The 21,552-nt window shown below is 39.7% G+C and overlaps 1 protein-coding gene across 4 annotated transcripts in view; it reads left to right on the top strand.

Moving 5' to 3' along the window:
* Positions 1-21,552, top strand: part of SCAF4 (SR-related CTD associated factor 4) — a 66,259-nt gene that overhangs the window by 25,580 nt on the left and 19,127 nt on the right. For 2 of the 4 annotated variants that reach the window (XM_062206137.1, XM_062206156.1), the window contains exons 3-16: positions 96-140; positions 1,702-1,863; positions 3,739-3,874; positions 4,211-4,350; positions 4,960-5,136; positions 10,138-10,331; positions 10,643-10,751; positions 11,904-12,068; positions 12,553-12,626; positions 13,391-13,581; positions 16,666-16,766; positions 17,145-17,258; positions 18,269-18,425; positions 21,359-21,516. In XM_062206137.1, coding sequence (XP_062062121.1) covers positions 96-140; positions 1,702-1,863; positions 3,739-3,874; positions 4,211-4,350; positions 4,960-5,136; positions 10,138-10,331; positions 10,643-10,751; positions 11,904-12,068; positions 12,553-12,626; positions 13,391-13,581; positions 16,666-16,766; positions 17,145-17,258; positions 18,269-18,425; positions 21,359-21,516 — 1,923 coding nt within the window. Of the gene's footprint in view, positions 1-95; positions 141-1,701; positions 1,864-3,738; positions 3,875-4,210; positions 4,351-4,959; positions 5,137-10,137; positions 10,332-10,642; positions 10,752-11,903; positions 12,069-12,552; positions 12,639-13,390; positions 13,582-16,665; positions 16,767-17,144; positions 17,259-18,268; positions 18,426-21,358; positions 21,517-21,552 lie in introns of all 4 variants that reach the window. The other 2 variants (XM_062206128.1, XM_062206146.1) reach the window with 1 other exon arrangement.

Raw genomic sequence — 21,552 nt, forward strand, 5'->3', positions numbered from 1 at the left:
TCAGACTACAAATTTCAAGGCTTTGAGTATTTTCTGATTATAGCAACTGTAGACATGTGTATGCTGGAAAGTAACTGTTTTTTCATTCTTTTCAGCTTTATAAGCATGTAGTTCAAATAGTAGAAAAGTTCATCAAAAAGGTAACTATTTCATGATTAACTATTTATTATGAGTATTTCTAATTTACTTTGTAAGTTGTAATTTGGTTACTTGCTTTTAAAGGCCACTCTATAAAAAATTAGTCACTAAAGGTTATTTTAATCACTGAAATTTAAACACAAATTTTTAGCAATACCATTGATGGAGTACTTACTTGGAGCTTGGCACACCACAGAACATGCCTCACAACTTTTATTTCTATTGGGCAAGACATTTCTCTGAGCCTCACATGCCTGCTCTACCCTTTGTCCCATTTACTTTGTTGACATTTAACTCACCTTTGACTATTTTATATAAAGTTACCTTGGGAAGTAACTGCTTCCATCAGAATTAGGCCATTGTTCAGTTCTTAGTATGTTGTTCTATAACTGATCAGCTCATGTAGGTCTTAGTAGAGGACTGAGAATGGAAACTTAGAGAGCTTGGTCCCTGAAAAAGAGTTGTGCCATGCAGTACATTCTGATAAATGTTGTGGAGACATCTCTAGTCCATGGCCTTTGCACACTGACTTGGGGATACAAGTTAGAGCTCCAGCAAAAAGCAAATGTCAGTAGAAGAAAATCAAGGTATAAATAAGTAAAATGGAAAACACAAATTACTTCCATACCACTGTATATGATGGGCCTAGACTGACCTTTCCTTTTATTTATTTTATTTTGAGTTTTTATTTATTTGTAAAGCAGAGTGACGGAGAGGAAAGACAGATCTTCCCCTGGCTCAATCCCCAAATGGTCGCAGCATCCCAAGCTGGGCCATAGGCTGAAACAAGGAGCTTGGAGCTCCATCTGCCATGTGCGAGGTAGAGCCCAAGCACTTGGGCCTTCTGCTGCTATTTTCCCAGGAACATTAGTAGGGAGCTGGATGGAAGCAGAGCGGCAAGGACACAGCCAGTGCTCTGAGAATGGATTCTGGCATCCTAAGTAGTAGCTTAACCTGCTGCATGTGACGCTCATCCCCTTTTTGATTTTTATTTCCTGGGGCTAGCATTGTGGCACAGCAAGTTAAGCTGCCACCTGGGGTGACACTATCTCATGTGATCACCATCTCCTGCAAGTGCCTGTTCAAGTTTCCACTGCTCCACTTCCAATCTGGCTCCTTGCTAATGCGCCTAGGAAAACAGCAGAAGATGGCCCAAGTGCTTAGGCCTCTGCTATCCATTATTTTCTTGATGTGATGTTAAAATAAGTTTTAAAGGTGAAAATTGTCTTTTTGAGCAGGATAAATTGGAATAGAGACTATTATAAGTGATTTTGTATGAAAGTAGCTTAGGGGTTGATAATATTGTATGTTAGGTTGATAATATTGTATATAGAGGGATCAGAAAAGTAAAATGTTGGGGGTCTAGAGTATCTATCAAGAGGATGATAGAGTGTGTAGACCTGTGGGGTATTTAGCAGGTTACCCAGCTAGATAACTGAAATATTTCAGTAGTTTCTAAATAGTCTCTGGATTAATACATAAAGTTGTATACATATGAGATTGATAGGTGTCAAATTGTGATTTTACTTTTCTTATATTGATTTTGTGTCTTTATCTTTGCAGTGTAAACCAGAGTACAAAGTTCCAGGATTATATGTAATTGACTCAATTGTGCGACAGTCTCGTCATCAGTTTGGAACTGATAAAGATGTTTTTGGGCCAAGATTCTCTAAAAACATAACCGCCACATTCCAATATTTGTATCTTTGTCCATCTGAGGATAAGGTATGGTTTATAATGTTTAATTAAATCTTGTATTCTTAGGGGTGTTTTTTTTTTGTTGTTGTTTTGTTTTTTCTTAAGAGTTATTTGTTCATTTGAAAGTTAGTAAAGTTAGTATTACACAGAGAGAAGGAGGGAGGTCCCCCATCTGCCGATTCACTCCTCAATTGGCTGCAATGGCTGGAGCTGGGCTGATCCAGAGCCTCGAGCCTCGAGCTTCCTCCGGGTCTCCCTTGCTGGTGCAGGAGCCCAAGGACTTGGGCCATCTTCCACTGCTTTCCCAAGCCACAGCAGAGAGCTGGATTGGAAGTGGAGCAGCCGGGACTCAAACAGGTGCCCATATGGGATGCCAGCACCACAGGTGGCGGCCTTACCTGCTATGCCACATGCCAGCCCCAGTTTTTCATATTTATCTATTTTCTTACGTTGTCCTTCAAGGATGTTTTACTGTTGAGACAGGAAAGGAACCAAAAGTATAAAATCAAAGAGTGGAGTTGTAGTTGCCAGGAGCTGTTAGGAAGGGAAACTGGGGACTTGGTAATCAATGGGAATAAAGTTTTAGTTAAGGAAGAATAACAAGGCAGGAGTGTTGATCTTGTGTTGAATGTTCTTACGATAAAATTTTTAAAAATTAAACATACGAGGCCGGCTCAATAGGCTAATCCTCTGCCTGCGGCGCCAGCACCCCGGTTTCTAGTCCCAGTCTGGGCGCCGGATTCTGTCCCAGTCGCTCCTCTTCCAGTCCAGCTCTCTGCTGTGGCCTGGGAGTGCAGTGGAGGATGGCCCAGGTTCTTGTGTGCTGCACCTGCATGGGAGACCAGGAAAAGCACCTGGCTCCTGGCTTCGGATCAGCGCGGTGTGCTGGCCACAGCAGCCATTGGGGGGTGAACCAACGGAAAAGGAAGACCTTTCTGTCTGTCTCTCTCTCTGTCCACTCTGCCTGTCAAAAAATAAATAAATAATAAATATACAAAAGGAGCATCATCTTGCTTTAAGGAGGAAAACAGTTGAAAAGAGGCATTTGTGTAATTGACAAGGGCATTCTGCAGAATAGAAAGTCAATGCTGATCTCAGATTGTTGCTTCTTCTGGAAAGGGGCCAGGGATTGATTGTGAGGATTAAATGGTGTTCATTGCCAATTAGGTCACAGTATGTAATTCTTCAGTACACATGTAGCTGGTTTGACAGTTTGCTATAGAGAGGTAGAAAAACACGACACCTATAGCAGCTGGCAGGAGAATCACACTGGCACACATACTCAGAATGTATCTTAATTGTTAATATTCATCACATTTTTCTTTTAATTCTTGAAGATAACTTGTTTTGTTTGTGTTTGTGTGTATTTTAAATATATATTTACTTGAAAGGCAGAGTAATAGAAAGAAGGAAAGACAGAGACACAGATCTGCCATCTGCTGGTTCATTCCACAAATAGCTGCAAAGGCCAGAGCTGGACAGATCTTAAAGCCAGGAGCCAGGAGCTTCTTCCAGGTTTCCCTCATGGGTTCAGGGGCCCAACTTGGGCCATCTTCTGCTGCTTTCCCAGGCTTATTAGCAGGGAACTGGATCCGAAGGGAAACATCTGGAACTCGAATGGACACTTATAGGATGCCAGCACTGCAGGTGGTGGCTTAACCTGCTATGGCCGCAATGCCAGCCCCAAGATAACTGTTTCTTGTTTGTTTTTAATCAGTGAGGGAGTTTCTTTGTAACCATAAATACAATGAAAGTTTCAAATAATGTATTTCTTTTTATTCTCTAGGTCTGTATGTGTTTCTTAGTTATAATTCTGATGTATATGTTTCCTTTTTTGGTAAGAAGTATAACAGGAAATATGCAGTATTTACTAATGTTTTTGTGTTTTCTCTCACACAATAGAGTAAAATAGTCCGTGTGCTGAACCTTTGGCAAAAAAATGGAGTGTTCAAAATTGAAATTATTCAACCACTTTTGGACATGGCAGCAGGAACCAGTAATGCCGCCCCAGTAGCAGAAAATGTTACCAATAATGAAGGTATAATCACATGTATCTGTGAGCTTAGATGATACAATTATTGGTACATGAAAGGTTTTAGAGTCTATATTGGTGGAATTTTCCCATTATGAAGGAAACTTGAGTTTTCATCTTGGATGCTGTGATTTTCTTTCTATAATTGTATTTCTAATAAAAACATTCCCTTCTGGTTCTTGTTATAATATACTCCAGGACCACACACTATATATATTATATATTTTATTGTATGTTAAATTGGGTGAAATTTTACTTAACAAAGACACTTAATGGGGTTTTAAAACGAGAAATTTGTAGATTAACATTTTCTTGGGCGTTAATGCCATTCTCTTTTTTTAGGCTCACCTCCACCTCCAGTAAAAGTTTCTTCTGAAACCCCACAAGCCACTCCAAACTCCTTACCAACTGTCCCACAGTTGCCCAGCTCTGATGCTTTTGCTGCTGTGGCTCAACTGTTTCAGACAACTCAAGGTCAACAGGTAAAGCACCTACTCAAAGGTTAAGTTGTTAAAAAGGCTAGGAACAGTTGGCAGTTCTCGTTTTCCATTTCTCATGGGTGAGCACATTCAAGGTAGAAAATGTCTACTTTTCAACTAGAAAATCTTTCACTAGGGAGGCAGTAACAAAGATAATAGTGAAAATGAGAAAGTGAAAAACAAGGGAATAACATGCTTAGAAATAGCAATACTCCTTTGAAGAGAAATTCAGAACTACGAAGTGGCCAATGTTGTTGTTCATAATTCTAGTATTTCTGATTGATTTCAGAGTTGTTTCAATTAGAAAGGTTTTTTTTGTTTTCTAGAAAACATACTTACTTTGTTCACAATTCAGTGTGTTTTCTCTTCTCTTTGACCATCATTTTATATCACTGGGGTTGTCAAGATGCGTTTTTAAAGTTGTTCTGTGCAGCTTGTATCTCTAATGTATTCATTCACAACAGACTTAACCATTAATAAAAAGTTGATGTTTTTTCCCAGGTTTACTCTGTACCTATGCGATTTGAGTCACCTTTTTTTTTTTAGTAAATTAACTTTTGATACTATGATTATACTTTGTTGTGTGGTTTATCAGTTTTCCCGTTCTTTAAGCTTCAGCAGATCCTTCAGACTTTTCAACAACCTCCAAAACCACAGTCTCCCGCCCTTGACAATGCTGTGATGGCTCAGGTTCAGGCTATCACAGCTCAGTTAAAGACAGCTCCTACACAACCACCTGAACAAAAAGCTGCTTTCCCCCCACCTGAACAAAAAACTGCATTTGACAAGGTACGCTTCTCTCACATAACCCACCCCACTGTTTATATCACGCAACTTGGATTGTGGGAGTTAGCCCTTCTTTGTGGACTGTTCATTTTGTTGTTTGTGATTTGAGGGATCTCCCCCACCCCTTGACATCAAAGCATTGATTATTTTTTCTAGTTGGAAATGTAAAACATGCTCATTTCTGCTATTTTTCAGAGTAAAGAAAATAAACAAGAAAACTCTTTGTTAATTCCCATACTTGGAGATTACTGCTAACATTTTGCTTTATATCTTTACAGATTTCTTAGGATATATGCTTTTCTTCAGTTGGTCATAATCTGTACTTGCTTGTTTAGATCTTAATACTCTTGTCTCTTTTTGATATTGAAGTTAATGGATTTAGATCTGCATTGTCACTGAATGCATGTTAATGGTATTCCATTATCTGGACATGATATGGTTTAAATCTCATTCCCCTGCTGATAAACATTCAAGTTGTTTCCAGTTTTTTGCTGTTAGAAACATTTCTGTAGTGGGTTGGTTCGGTATCTTTCAGCTAATCTGTAGGGTCTTCTGATTCTTTTTTGTTCATGAAACTGCCATTAAGGAAATGGGTAAGCATGAACATGCACAGCCCAGATCATCTTCCTGTTAAGATTTTAATCCAAACAGCTATACTCTTGTTGATTTTATGTTCTTTCTGCTTCTGGGATTTTATGGTTATATGAAGTTCATTTTTCAAGTTTTACTGCAAAAATATATAGAAGTAGGAAATTCATAGAACTGTATCTTTCATTCATCGTCTTAAAATTTGCTTCTTTCTAACATTCTAAGATAGAAGAACCTTATTACCAGTGGTCCCAAAATACTAGTTTTCATTATATCAGTGATTTATGAAAACTATTTATTAAAGATTAGATAAGTTTGTTGCATAAAAAGGGAATGCATGCTTGTAGAGTATATAAAACAAAAGTACAGAAAGGTATAAAAGAAAAAGAAATAATTGTAAACTGCTTTGAACAAATTTGTTTATATATGTTCTTCTACACCTATTTCCTTACACATGTGAAAATAAATTCTTGGATATATAGATTTATTAGTCTTTTGTTCTGTGCCATAATTAGAAGAACTCTCACTGTATTTAAAAAGAACCATATTTTCTTCTTGTAGCTTCATATTTTTGTTTATGTTTGTTTAGTACCTCTGGACTTTTAGAATATGGTTCAAGATAGTTAAATTTTAGTACTTTACAGCCAGTTCTTCCATGCTACTTTTTCATATACCAGATTCCGTGTGTTTATGTCTATCTGGAAGTTGTTCTGTTCTACTTACATATTTATTTATGCATCATACCAGATGAAACCCTTAAATACTATCTTGCATTTCCAGATATTCCCTCCCACTTGCTCTTTTTTATACTCTCTTTGGCTTTTTCTTGATCATATGTATTAGTCAGGGACCTACAAGGGAACAGGACCAGTATTTATATCTAAAGGGAGGTAGGTAGTCAGTCCATTAGTAAGAGACCACCAGGGAAAGGGAACCAATATTTACATTGAGAGAGGGGTGTCCAGGGAAGCAACCATTGTTTATATCTAAGGATAGAATGAAAGGATGGAAAGATGGATAGTCAGGAGGAAAGAAGGTAAGAGATTTTTTGTTCTTAAGGAATTGACTCGTAGTTTTCAGTTCTGGTAAACTGACATTTATAGGACAGGTCAGCAGGCTGGAAATGCAGGTAAGAGTTTACATTATAGGCCTAAGTCTCAGTTCCACACGGCAGCTGACTGGAAACTCAGGCATGATTTCCATGTTTTGTAGTCTTGAGAGATGCTTCTGTGGAAAACCTAAGTTCTTGTCCTCAAGGCCTTCAGCTGATTGGTTGAGGGCCTCCTGTAATGACGGGTAATCTGCTTTATGTAGAGTCTGCTGATTTAAATGTAAATGTCATCTAAAAATTACATTCATAACAACATCTAGATTAGTATTTTCCAAATAACTGTCATATGAAGTATGTGGAACAGGCATTGTGGTGCAGCAGGTTAAGCCATCACTTCAGACACCTGCATCCTATATTGGAGTGCTGGTTCAAGTACTGGCTATGCTACTTCCACTCTAGCTCCTTGATAATGCACAGGGGACTCCGTGGATGATGACTCAGGTACTTGAGTTTCTTGCCATCCACATGAGAAACCTGGCTGGAGTTCCTGTCTCCTGGCTGTTGTACCCATTTGGGGAGTGAACCAGCTGGTGGAAGATCGATCTCTACATTTTTCCATGAACTATTTACAAACCCTTGTGTAACCTAGCCAAGTAGACACAAAAAATTAGTCATTGTAACACACTTTTTTCAGGTGAACTTTAGCATAAATGTTAAAATTACTTTTTTTTTTTTAAGATTTTTTATTTTTACTTATTTGAGAGGTAGAGTTACAGACAGAGAGAGGGAGAGACAGAAAGGTCTTCCCTCTCTGTTGGTTCACTCCTCAAATGGCCGCAACAGTCAGATTCGTGCTGATCCGAGCTGGGAGCCAGGTGGTTCTTCCAGGTCTCCCATATAGGTGCAGGGGCCCAAGCACCTGGGCCATCTACTACTGCTTTCCCAGACCACAGCAGAAAGCTGGATTGGAAGAGGAGCAGCCGGACTAGAACTAGTGCCCATATGGGATGCCGGCGCCGCAGGCGGAGGATACTGTACATGGCACTGGCCCCATGAATTTGAATTTGAAGGTTAATTTGGGAAGCACTGGTAGCCTCACATGCAGGCTATATTTTTATAATTTTCTTTATGTGTGTCATATACATTTCATCTTTCATGCTTAGATTTCTAGTTTTTGTTTTACATTTTAATTTTCATTTTCTTTGAAAAACAAACCCACAGAGATCTCCCATCTGATGGTTCCTCAAGTATTCATAAGTGCCAGGGCTAGGCTAGGCCAGGCCAAAGCCAGAAGCCAGTAACTCCTTATCTGGGTCTCTGTGGGGCGGGGGAGGGATGTGTGGGATGTAGGCTATCACCTCCCACCTCCCAGGGTGTACATTAGCAGGCAGCTGGACTAGAACCAGGTAGTCCATTACAGGTTGCAGGCATCCCAAGTGACATTTTAACTGCTGTGCCAAATGCCCACCCTCCTTGTTGTTTTTGTTTTTATTTTTAATTTATTTGAGAAAGACCTCCTATCTGCTGGTTCATTCTCCATATTTTGGCAGTGGAGCAGCCAACTGCCAAAGCTGAGAGATAGGAATTCATTTTGTCTTCCACATTTGTGGCAGGAACTCAATTTCAAGAGTCATCACCACTCTGTCCCAGAGTCTGCATTAGCAGGAAGCAGGAATTAGGAGTTAGAGGCAGGCATCAAACCCAGGCACTTCGATATGGGGTACAGGCATCTTAACTAGTGGCTTAACTGCTAGACCACACCCATGGTCTGTTAATGTTTCATAGTACTTTTCATGTGGCTTATGATTCCATATAAAAAGACTATTAATTTTTATTTTATCTTTCAGATATTAATGTTGATTCTCTTGAATTTTCTAGGTAGCTATTAAATTTGAATTTTTGTCTTCAACATCTGTGCCTATTTGTTTTTCTTTTTTTTTTTTTTTTTTATTGTACTGGTGGCCAAGACTTCCAGAGAAAAATTGAGTAGAAGCCATGATAGTAGGCATTTTTAGCTTGTTAATTTGAATTACAGTTCCTTTAGTATTTCACCTTAAAGAATTGACCAGTATTTGTTAGTTATACCAGCTTTGGGGTGGAACGGAATATGTTTTTCATTTGACTAAAATGGTCTCTTTTAAGCTAATTGCTGATAATAATTTTTCTACTTTAGCTGCTTTACATATTTTCAGTTACCTCAAAAAGCAACTAAAGGGGCTGGTGTTGGAGCATAGTAGATTAAGCTGCCCCTTGCAACACTGGCGGCCTATATCAATGCTATTCCACTTTAATCCAGCTTCCTGATAATGTGCCTGGGAAGACAGCACAGGATGGCCCAGGTGCTTAGTACCCTACCACCCATGTAGGAGACTAAGATGGAGTTCTGGCTTTGCCCTGGACCAGACCTGGCTGTTGTAGCCATTTGGCGAGTGAACCAGTGAATGAAAGATCTCTGTCTCTCCTTCTTTGTCTTCCATATAAATAATTTTTTCCAAAAACAAATGTCCTGATTTTCATTTTTTAAGTTAAAGTTTCTAGCCATTCGAGGTTAGCAGTAAAGTTCTAATAAAGAAGCTAGTGTTAATGGGCATGAAATTCCTTTGTGCCCTGGTTCTATATTCATATTTTTTTAAAGATTTATTTATTATTTTATTTGAAAGGCAGAGTTACAGAGAAGCAGAGAGAGAGAGAGGTCTTCCATCCATTGGTCCACTCCCCAGATGGCCACAATGGCCGGAGCTGTGCTGATCCAAAGCCTGGAGCTTCCTCCAGGTCTCCCACGCTAGTGCGTGGACCCAAGGGCCTGGGCCATCCTCCATTGCTTTTCCAGGCCATAGCAGAGAGCTGGATTGGAAGTGGAGCAGCCAGGACTCGAACCAAAGCCCATATAGGATTCTAGCAGTGCAGACGGCAGCTTTACCTACTATACCACAGCACCAGCCCCTTATTAGTGTATTCTTGAGCAGTTATATATGGACATTTTTCTTTATGCACTCATAGTGTTGAATAAAGCAGTTCTTTTTTGTACATTTTATAGATGGCTGAAAATGCACACACCCATTGGCACCCATTTTCATGCGCACAGAATTTATACTCTAGGTAGATGAATATTAGAAGAAAGTATTAGTTAATTATGAAATAAGTGGAAAATAAGTAAAAAATGATGCATTTATATATCTTTCCTAAAATGGCATTTTTGTGAAATTTATTTGTGAACCAAGGTTCTCAGAGTCAAGTAGAAAAACAAGATTGTATGCAACAGTGTGGTGGGTTATAGATGATGGTAAACATCTGTTGTTTAGCATTTTCTATGCAGTGAATCACAGTCTGAATTATAAAATGAAACATTGACGTCCCTATTCCAGAAGCTGCTTGATAGATTTGATTATGATGATGAGCCAGAGGCTGTGGAAGAATCAAAGAAAGAGGAAACTGCTGCTGTCACCACTGCAGCCCCTGCTGCCGTTGCACCTGCTGCCGTTGCACCTGCTGCGCCTGCCACCACAGCCCCTGCTGCCGCTGCGCCTGCTGCTGCCTCTCCTCCTCCACAGACACCCTTGTGAGTTTCAGATTTTTTTCTTTTTTAAATTCCTGGACAGATAGGAACTTAAGTAACTTAAGTTAACATTTAAAATTTTCAGTGGAGTCATTGTTTTGTATGACGGTGGTGTTAATGATCTTTCTTATGAATGGGAAGAGGATCCTGTGAGAATTAGAATAAAAAGTGACTTTTGCATTTGAGATAATACTGAGTATATGAATTAATTATTGGCAAATGCATGATTCAGCAAAATGTTGATTACTTATGATGCCTGAATAATATTCATTGTACGTCTATAGTATACATTTTATCATTATTCACATTTTCAGCGGATTTCCTGGAGATGCCATGCAGCAGCCAGCATACACACAACATCAAAATATGGATCAGTTTCAACCTCGAATGATGGGAATGCAGCAGGATCCGATGCACCATCAGGTACAGGCATTTTTGTTGTAACTCAGTTTTAGTTTTGGTTTTGGTTTTTTTTTTTTTTTTAGATTTATTTATTTATTTGAAAAAGTTACATAGAGAGGCAGAGAGGTCTTCCATCTGGTTCACTCCCCAGATTTCCACAACGGCCAGAGCTGTGCCAATCAAGCCAGGAGCCAGGACCTTCCTCTTGGTCTCTCATGTAGCTGCAGGGTCCCAAGGACTTGGGCCATCTTCTACTGCTTTCCCAGGCCATAGCAGAGAGCTGGATCGAAAGTGGAGCAGCCGGCACTCAAACCGGCACCCAAATGGGATGCTGCTACTGTACGCGGCGGCTTTACCTACTTTGCCACAGCGCCGGCCCCGTAACTGAGTTTTATTAAGTCGATCTGTTCATTAGAACACACGTTTACACTTCACAGATCTCTATTACTTAGCTATATGATCAGCCAAGTAGCACTATAGTGCTGCTGCAGTAATTACATCTTTTACAACAACCCATGGGAAATAGTCTAAGCAGCCTTACCTTACTGAGAAAAGCTCTTTAAATATGTTCATTTTTTATTCATATTGTATTTGATTAGTTCTGTAGAGTTGGTAATGTGATAAGATGATTTTATTTCTTGTTGAATGAAGTTTTAATAGTTATTTTATGAGCCTCTTTAAAATATAAAGAAAACCTATTAAGATGTTTCCAGACAGTTACTGAAAGTTTAATAGTAATTTAGAAAGAATAGTTTGTAACATTGTAATTACAGTTTTCTTTGTTTTGATGTTTGAATTGTACATGCAGAAATGTTAGGTTATAATTTGCTTTCATTGATATTTTACTTGAAACCTAGTGAAAACAGACCATTTGCAATTGTAGTTCTAAGTTCAGCCTGTTGCATTGCATTCTTATGTAAATGAAACTGTCTAAGTATATAAAATAAAACCTGTATATTAATAATTTGGAAATTATATAATTTTTAACCATATACTTGGGTATGTAATGGTTTTCTGGACAAAGATTGTACTTCTAAAACTTTTTAAGCAATGTTGAATAACCTTGATCAGAGTTTATTGAAGATATTTTAGTTTTACATAAACTAGAATTTTTCCAGATTATTGGTAGCTGCTACTTAAAATCAGCTCATTCACTTTTTTTTGAAACAAAAGGTTCCACTTCCTCCTAATGGACAGATGCCAGCATATGGACTTCTTCCTACAGCATTTCCTCCCATGGCTCAGCCTGTGATTACTCCACCTCCGCCGGTGCAGCAGCCTTTCCAACCTACTTTTCAGGCACAAAGTGAACCACATACGCAGAAGCCACATCAGCAAGTAAGATTTCATTCTGATATTGATGATCATTATGGTTTCCTTGTCTTACATGCAAATTCCTGTTTATTTGCTTTCTGTTTTCATTTCATTTTTTTACTATGAAGAAAGTCCTTGGACTTTTTCTGTGCTCCAACTTTTTACCTAGTGAATAGATGTACTACTACCAAAGTCCATAGAGTTCTAAAAGGATAGTGATGCGTATAAAAGACTCAACCAGTGCCAGTTCCCCATGTTAGGTGTTGATTTATTAGAATTATATGCAATTTACCTGATATCCAGAGATTTCTTCTAATCCTCTGAGCTGTATTAAAAAAATTTTTTTTCAATAATGGCCAGGATGTTACTAAACTAGTTATTTGGTCCTAGGTATAATATCAAAAGGCAAGAGGTGGTGTGTTGGTTGGTTTGTTTCTTGTTTTTTTTTTTTTTTTTTTCTCCTCTTTTCCACATTCCTCATTTCATGCTTGTTTTTGTTTTATTTCAGGAAATGGAAGTAGAACAGCCTTGTATTCAAGAAGTTAAACGGCATGTGCCTGATAACCGAAAATCAAGATCTAGGTCAGCATCCAGGTAATTTATAGAAAATGTTTTTCCAATCCTGTAGGTCTTAAAGACATGGAGAATTAAAACAAATAGTATTCTTTTCAAAGATTTGAAGTGTTACTATATAAAGAATCCAGGGTTAGTCCTTCTAAACCACATTTTTTCCTTTCATTTGAGTGACATACATAGTGTTAGAATTATATATTCAGAGTTTCTTTACAACTAACAAAAGTGGAAGCATAGCAGTGCTGCTGTGGATTATGCTTTTCAGTTGTTTAGGTATGAATGGAAGCAGCTGATGTAGTTGGGTCCCTGCCATGCACATGGAGACTGAGGTTGAGGTTTTTTGGTTTCGTTTTAAAGATTTATGTATTTGAAAAGCAGAATGACAGGAGAGATGAAGATATCTGCCATCTCCAGGTTCTTTCCTCAGATACTCACAAATGGCGGAGGTGGGGCCAGGCTAAAACCAGAAAGATACCCCAGTGATGGAAATTAGCATCTTAAACTGCAAGGGCGTAATTTAGAGTAGTACCGGGGATACTAAAGACAAAAACAAGAGATGCTTTTATAAATTGGCAGTGTTACTTATTTCAGCTATATTCTATAATGCTTTCTAACTTCATAAATTTTTTAAAAATCTTTTAGGATTAATTTCCAGCTATTCATGTCTTATGTAAACAATGTTACTTTCCTGTATTTTCATACTAATTTATATGCTTATATTTTCTACTTTATCTCCATGTGTTATCTGTTCTCTGTCCTCATGAAAATATCAGATCACCAAAAAGGAGGCGATCTAGATCTGGTTCCAGATCTCGGAGGTCTCGCCATCGACGTTCTCGATCTCGCTCCAGGGACAGACGCCGACATTCTCCTCGCTCTCGATCCCAGGAGAGACGCGATCGAGAGAAGGAGAGGGAACGAAGACAAAAGGGCCTTCCTCAGATCAAAGCAGAAACTGCCAGTGGTAAATAAACCTTGATAGTCAAACTTTCTGCTTGTAACTGTCAGAAAAGCCATAAATGAAGTATTGTGTCTGTTGATTTTTACTCTAAATACTGCTTTATTGAGTCTTACTTGTTGATGCATTCATGTATGATTTTTTTTTTTTTTTTTTTTGAGGGGTGAGGCCAGCTATAAGGCTTAAGGAGAGGACTGAACCAACAGTAATGAGTGATAGCTTGTCTTACTTTTGTATACTAAAACGTCATTACCTAGCTCTGCTGTATACAATGGATAGGTTGTCTAAGATCATTATTACTGAGCAATTTACCATTTGCAGAATATACTAGCTTGCAGTATCTCCTGAATCTTGCTGAATGTTTTCAGAATATACTTAGTACAATGTGTTTCTCTTGATAGAAATATTGTTAAAAATTTCGTGATATGAGGAGTCTTCAAAAAGTTCATGGGAAGTCTGTGTTATGAAAAAACTGTGCATGGATTTCAGTTTTTTGTGGGGTTGGGTTTTTTTATTTATTTATTTATTTTTCTTTTTTGGCACCAGAATAAACTTAATGTAACATATCTGAATAGGGATCTAGTTAGAGGCATTAAGACATCAATTTGAAAATAATTCATATCAGAGCAACATGAATTCTGCTAAAATTGAAGAACAGACATCAGATTTATGTTGTAAAACTTCGGTGAAAGAAAAGTGAAATCATTGATATTTTACCAAGTTTATAGGGTCAAGGCCCCCAAGGAAATTGGCCATTTCCAAATATATAATTCATTTCAGCTATGACATCAGTTTGTAAGGAAAACATAAATATTGTGTGCTAATTGAAGATTGACCATTAACATCAGAAACATGAGCCGACACTGTAGACATCTCAGTTGGTTCAGCTTATGCAACTGTGACTGCAAAATTAGAGTGGAACGAGCCTCTGCTCAATGGATGCCAAAACTATCTTGGGCAGATCAGTTGTGGACAAGAGCAGATCTTGGAGTGGAAATTTTCAATAAGTGGGGTCAAGATCCTGAAACATTTCTTTGAAGAATTGTAGCAGCATATGAATCATGACTTTACAATCAGTAGCTAGCAAGAAGTGGAAGTGGTCTTGTCAAAGCAAAAGACGACCTGTCAGGAACAGATGTCATGATAGTTATTTGGGGAGAGGGTCCACACGTTTTGCTTGTTGGCTTTCTGAAGAGCCAAAGAAAAATAATATATGCTCGATTATGAGAGTATTTTCAAAAATTTACCTAGAGCCTTCGCAGAAAAATATCCAGGAAAGCTTCCCCAAAGAGGACCATGGCAATGGTCCTGGCTCAGTATCCAACTCTTTTTTTTTTTTTTTTCCCATATTTGTTTGAAATGCAGAATTGCAGAGAGAGAGATGGCAAGACAGAGTTTCCATCTGCTGGTTCACTCCCCCAAATGACTGCAGACAGCCAGCGTTGGGCTAGGCTGAAGCCAGGAGCCAGGAAATCCATCTGGGTCTCCATCTTGGTGGCAGGTACCCAAAGCACTTGGGCCGCCATCTGCTGCTTTCCCAGGTGCATTAGCAAGGAGCTGGATCAGAAATGGAACAACCAGGACGTAAACCAGTGCCCATATGGGTTGCCAGCATTGTGGGAGGCAGCTTAACCCACTATGCTATGGCACCAGCCCCTTTTCCTAATCTTTACACCACAGTGATGGCTCCTAAAGACTTTTAAAGAGGTGTAGTGAGTAAAGCCATTGTCTGTGGTGCTAGCATCTGTATGGGCTATGATTTGAGTCCTGGCTGCTCCATTTTCAATCCAGTTCTGTGCTGATGTACCTGGGAAAGCAGCAGAAGATGGCCCAAGTCTTTGGGCCCCTGTACTAACATAGGGAATCTGGAAGAAGCTCCTGTCTCCTGGTTTGGATCAGCCCAGCTCTGACCATTGCAGCCATTTGGGGAGTGAACCAAGAGATGGAAGGTCTCTCTTTCTCTCTGTAAATCTGCCTTTCAGATAAATACTTAAATCTTTAAAAAAGAAGAAACTCCTGGCTCTTGACTTCAGCCTGGCCCTGACCCAGCCCTGCTGCTGTGGCCATTTGAGGAGTGAACCAGCAGAGAGAAGATTCCTCTGTCTCTCCCTCTCTATAAATAACTCTGACTTTCAGATACATAATCTAAAAAAATTTTTGTTTAAGTCTTTAAGGGCACTCATTTTTCATCAGCGTAAAAAAAAAAATCATGCATTAACATGATTAAATTCCTAGGCTCATCCATTCATTAGGAATACACTGAATGGCTGGTACCGTCACTTACAAAAGTGTCTTGGACTTTGATAAACTTTATGTTGAGAAATAAAGTTTATATTTTTAATTTGTCTTCTTTTAAAATTCAACTTGTTCATTTTTTAAAATATATTTTATTTTTATTTGAAAGGCAGAAACAGACCTCCTATTTTCCAGTTCACTTCCCAGATGCCAACAACAGCCAAGGTTGGGCCAGGCCAAAGCCAGGCCAGGCCAAAGCTAGGAGCCAGGGACCCAGTCCAGATTTCCCACATGGGTGGCATGGAACCAACTACTTGAGGCAGCACCTGCTCCCTCTCAGAGCACATGTTAACAGGAAGCTAAAATGGGGAATGGAGCTAGGATTCAAACCCAAGCAATCACAAACGGGTACAGGTATCCCAAGCAATGTCTTAACCACTATACTAATGCCTGTTCCTGATTTTTATCTTCAATTCCATTTTCCCCCAAACTTTGTGAAGTCCCCTCATATTAAGGCATGTGTAAAATTTGTAACTCTTTTAAGGCCTGTTACTTAGGTGCTTCTACATAAGAGAAAAGCTACAAACTCATGAGTTAGAAAAGGACAATTGCATATAGTGAAGAAAGCAGTGAAATGTTGGTAATCGAGAGATTTGGGCCCACATCTACTTCTGCTGTTCACTGACAGGGTAACCATGGATAAGTTCCTGCTTCTCTGGCTTCAGTTTTCATGGATGAAATCTTTAAATCTTCATTAAAGTCCAGTTTTTCCAACTCATGTATAGCTTTCACTATCATGTACTCTGTTACTCATTGTCAAATGTGAACATTTTTATGATTACAATTTATTTTAAGTTTGCAGTACTACACTCTGGGTAGGACAGCTGGACAAAAGGACTACTCAGCAGGATGTTGCCAGTCTCTTAGAAGAGTTTGGTCCAATTGAATCCATTAACGTGAGTATTCCATAACTGGCTAGATGTGATATATGTCATCTCACTTGAGATTCAAGTATCAGTTTATGCAGCTTAATAGAAGACGTGGCTAGACGTCAGGTATTCTGAGTCCATGTTCAGTATTTTCTGCATTTAACTTTTCTTGGATAACCAGGTTTAAATTAAAACCCTTTTTGTAGGAATATCTTTACATAACCAAGTTTGGAAGACTCAACTGTCAGTTGAAACCAAAACTGAATTGCCCATTTATAACAATTTTTTAACCTTAGCTTTTGGAGCAGCCAGTGGGTAGGAGGGTATTCACACAAGTCACTTTGTATTATATCTTATTGCTCTTTGATTTTGTTATCTTTCGTAATGCTAATTTTTTTGGAGCAGATGATTCCTCCCAGAGGTTGTGCCTATATTGTAATGGTTCATAGGCAAGATGCTTATCGTGCGCTGCAGAAACTGAGCCGAGGAAACTATAAAGTGAACCAGAAATCCATAAAGGTATGGTTTTATAGACCTTGTTGCTAATTTTTAAAAAATATTTGGAATTATTGTATTTATTTTTAAAAATTGTAATTTGAGGCTTAGAAATAGGTTTTTTAACACTGAGGTGTTTTATAGGCTTTTTTTTTTTTTTTTTTTTTTTTTAATAATGTTGACCTGACCCTTTAAGACTAACAAAATCTCTTGGTCTGGCCCTGACAAGGTTTCTGCAGGCAAGACTTAAAATTTAGTAAATCTGTAGCAGGCTAAATTTGAAGTTGATAAATTTTGCATGGCCCGCAAATGATGTTCCCCACGCCTGCCCTACAAGAACTATGTTTAATTAACATGAAATTTTAAATGTCAGTTAACATGGCAGAATTTTTGTGTGTGCGTGCATGGATTCCTCAAGCATAGTTATCAGTGCTTTAAATATTATGTCGTTTAGTAGTATCTTAAAAATAAAAAATACTTGGCTGTACCTCATTTTATTTTTAAAGTTTGCCCCCTAATCTTAGAATTAAGTGAAAAATAGTTACCAGAGAGAAGGCAAAGATAGAGGTACCATGGGTGGTATTCTCATTAGGAACCCAAGTCTGTGCTTCCTCAGTGTCCTTAATGCCCCATTCTGCTCTTGGATTGCACCGCAGAAGGATTTTATCTGATGTTGAGATACCACAGAACTTCAGCAGTAGTCCTCAAAGTATGGGGCCATAGAAGAAACTTGAGCCTTTCACTGATAAATTTCTTCCTTTTCTCTGAATTTTATGCTACCTGATTTTAGGGTAGGTGGTGGTGAGGGAGTTGTTAAGGAGCAGATGCCAGTGAAATTTTCATCCAGAGTCCAAATGGAAATAAAAGGGAACCAGTTCCATAGTGAAAATAAGACTTTGAGTGAGATTCCAGGATAAATCTGGCTTAGATTGTTACCTGTTGCCAAAGTTGGAGAAGAATCATCGAGAATAATGAAATCTCAAATCTTAAAAACTTCTCTCTTTTGTTTTATATTTTCATAAATGATGAAATAGATTGCCTGGGCCTTGAACAAAGGAATAAAGGCAGATTATAAGCAGTATTGGGATGTAGAACTTGGTGTTACATATATTCCATGGGACAAAGTCAAGCCCGAGGAATTGGAGGGATTTTGTGAAGGAGGAATGCTGGACAATGACACACTTAACCCAGGTAAAACACTGTTGTTATTTCTCTTACAACTTATTTATTTGCTAAGTGTAATGCATGTAACAAATCAAATGTCTTACTTATTCTTTGCATTAAGAAAGTCTCTCCATTTTAAAATAATGGGAAAAATAGAGTAAGTTAAAAGCTGTCTTTAACCTTATGCAATTTAAATCTATAGGAAGAGATGCAAACACAGGTGAAATAATTACTGATTATGTGCTTAACTGTTCATTTCAGAATTAAGTAGGGCTTATCTGAACTCCCTGAGAAAACTAAGCAGATCCAATCAGTCTTAAAGTCACTGGTGTCATGTTTTAAATCTAGCAGTTAATAATTATTTCTTTCACAAATTTTCAGTGTCCAGAGAAGCAATCATAAAAAGCTGTGTAAGATGAGGAGGTGCAGTTATTTGTGGGCATGGATATTAAAAATGTTAGATTGGCCGGCGCCGCGGCTCACTAGGCTAATCCTCCGCCTTGCGGCGCCGGCACACCAGGTTCTAGTCCCGGTCGGGGCACCGATCCTGTCCCGGTTGCCCCTCTTCCAGGCCAGCTCTCTGCTGTGGCCCGGGAGTGCAGTGGAGGATGGCCCAAGTGCTTGGGCCCTGCACCCCATGGGAGACGGGGAGAAGCACCTGGCTCCTGCCATCGGATCAGCGTGCTACCGCGGCGGCCATTGGAGGGTGAACCAACGGCAAAGGAAGACCTTTCTCTCTGTCTCTCTCACTGTCCACTCTGCCTGTCAAAAAAAAAAAAAAGTTAGATTGACAGATTGCAGTTTGAGAAATGGCATCAGAGTGTACAGGAAGGATCTGGAGAGTTGATAGCAGGAATAAGGAGGAGTATAGGGTGGCATGGAAAAATAGATGAAAATAAAGGAAACTTCAAGCAGCAGTTGGTGGTTTGGGAGCCAAAAGGAGGTAAAGCAGTGTCATACTATTCCCACATCCTGCCTCCTCCCTCCATAAAGCCTTTGCTTAATGATAGAGCCAGGGTTCTGTTCCAGCAAACAGGAATCAAGGGCCTTCAGTGTGCCAGTCATCTGAGGGGCTCTAGACCAGGTTAATAAATAAGACCGTGCAATCGTGGACCTTGTGGTGCAGTGGAGGGTTTATAGAAGTTGGGAATATAGGAGAATCTGATGGAAAGCAGCCCCAGAGGACAGAGCAGACCTTCTGTTTTCACTTGAATAGATGATGATGTGAAAACAGATTGAAGTTTATATGTTATTCTTTAATATTAGGGAAAGGTTATTCAGGAAGTGTTAGGTATCTTTTTAAAAATACCTGTGGCAGGCCGGCGTCACGGCTCACTAGGCTAATCCTCCGCCTTGCGGCGCCGGCACACCGGGTTCTAGTCCCGGTCGGGGCACCGATCCTGTCCCGGTTGCCCCTCTTCCAGGCCAGCTCTCTGCTGTGGCCCGGGAGTGCAGTGGAGGATGGCCCAAGTGCTTGGGCCCTGCACCCCATAGGAGACCAGGAGAAGCACCTGGCTCCTGCCTTCGGATCAGCACGGTGAGCCGGCCACAGCGCGGCGGCCATTGGAGGGTGAACCAACGGCAAAAGGAAGACCTTTCTCTCTGTCTCTCTCTCTCACTGTCCACTCTGCCTGTCAAAAAAAAAAAAAAAAAACCTGTGGCATAGCAGGTAAAACTGCTGCCTGTGACACCAGCATCCCATTTGGGTGCTGGTTTGAGTCCCAGCTGCTCCACTTCCCATCCCTCTCCTTGCTAATATACCTGGGAAAGCAGCAGAAGATGGCTCAGGTGCTTGGACCTTTGCACCCACATGGGAGACCTGGAAGAAGCTCCTGGTTTCAGTCTGACCCAGCTCTGGCCGTAGCGGACATTTGGGGAGTGAGCCAACAGATGGAAGATTTCTCAAAAAAACTTAAATCCAAATAAGACATACTTGTGGTAGAGAACATAGGCTGCAAAGATGGGTTGAATTCATCCCTGCCACTTACTAGGAAAGTGACCTTTGCCATACTGTCTTTGCTTTCCTCATTTATGAAGTGGGAATATTAATGCTATCTACTTAGAGGTCATTAAGAGAATTGACTAAGTTACTGTGTACAGGTGGTTATGAAATCGGAAAAGACCCCCTAAAATTCACACTGAAATGTGGCCCCTTAAAGTTCCCTAGGAATTCTATCTGGGGCGCCACATGTGCTAACAGAATTTGGGGTGCCTTACGATTTCAACACGGGCTTATTACTAAATCCCCGATATTAATAAGCCCGAGACGGTTCTTGCCTAATATTTAGACAAGAATCTAAATACCGGCACAGATAAATGAGGCAGCATGGTACGTTTTAAGCTTTTATTTAGTAAGAAAGAGGCATAAGAGAGTGAAAGCTTTGTTTAAGAGAGAGGGGTAATTAGGGGTTCATACGGAGCACCAGGAACCAGCCACGTGGAAGAGCATCTAGGCCAGGAAGCCTAGAGCACATGGCCCGAAGGCCATGCGCCCTGGAGGCGCGGGGCTACAGCAAGCCCCTTCCTAGCAAGAAGCCAGGGAGAAAGAGCAGGCCAGGCACACTGTGCCCCAGGCTTTTAACCCACTCCAAAGGGGAGTGGTCAATTAACCTGATTGGTTGGTTGGCACCCCTGTGCAGCCAGGTGGGGGAATGAGGCCACACAGGGACATGGCAAAGGCATCAGGTAGGAGCATGAGGTCACACGGGGCGTGGTTTTCCAGTTCACAAATCTGATCAACTCCAACCTGTATGCCTTCCTACTTCAGTTTGGGCAGTGCCTGACACAAAGTAAATGTTCTTTTATGTGTCTTATAGTGTTAATCATTAAATAACTGCTAATTATAACATTAGCATAGGAATTTATTTAATATGTGAAATAAGCATTTTTCATTTTTGGATTTAAAGTTGTAAACTAAAAATGGTAAACTCTTATTGTCACATTTCGTTAATTCTTAATAGATTGGAAAGGAATTCCCAAGAAGCCTGAAAATGAAGTTGCTCAAAATGGAGGTGCAGAAGCATCACACACAGAACCAGTGTCACCCATACCTAAACCTTTGCCTGTGCCTGTTCCTCCTATTCCTGTTCCTGCACCTATAACTGTACCACCTCCACAGGTGAGGATATTTAAATTTAAGTGAAAGATCCCTTTA

This window comes from Lepus europaeus, chromosome 2 (genome assembly GCF_033115175.1).
Source record: "Lepus europaeus isolate LE1 chromosome 2, mLepTim1.pri, whole genome shotgun sequence".
Classification (NCBI taxonomy): domain Eukaryota; kingdom Metazoa; phylum Chordata; class Mammalia; order Lagomorpha; family Leporidae; genus Lepus; species Lepus europaeus.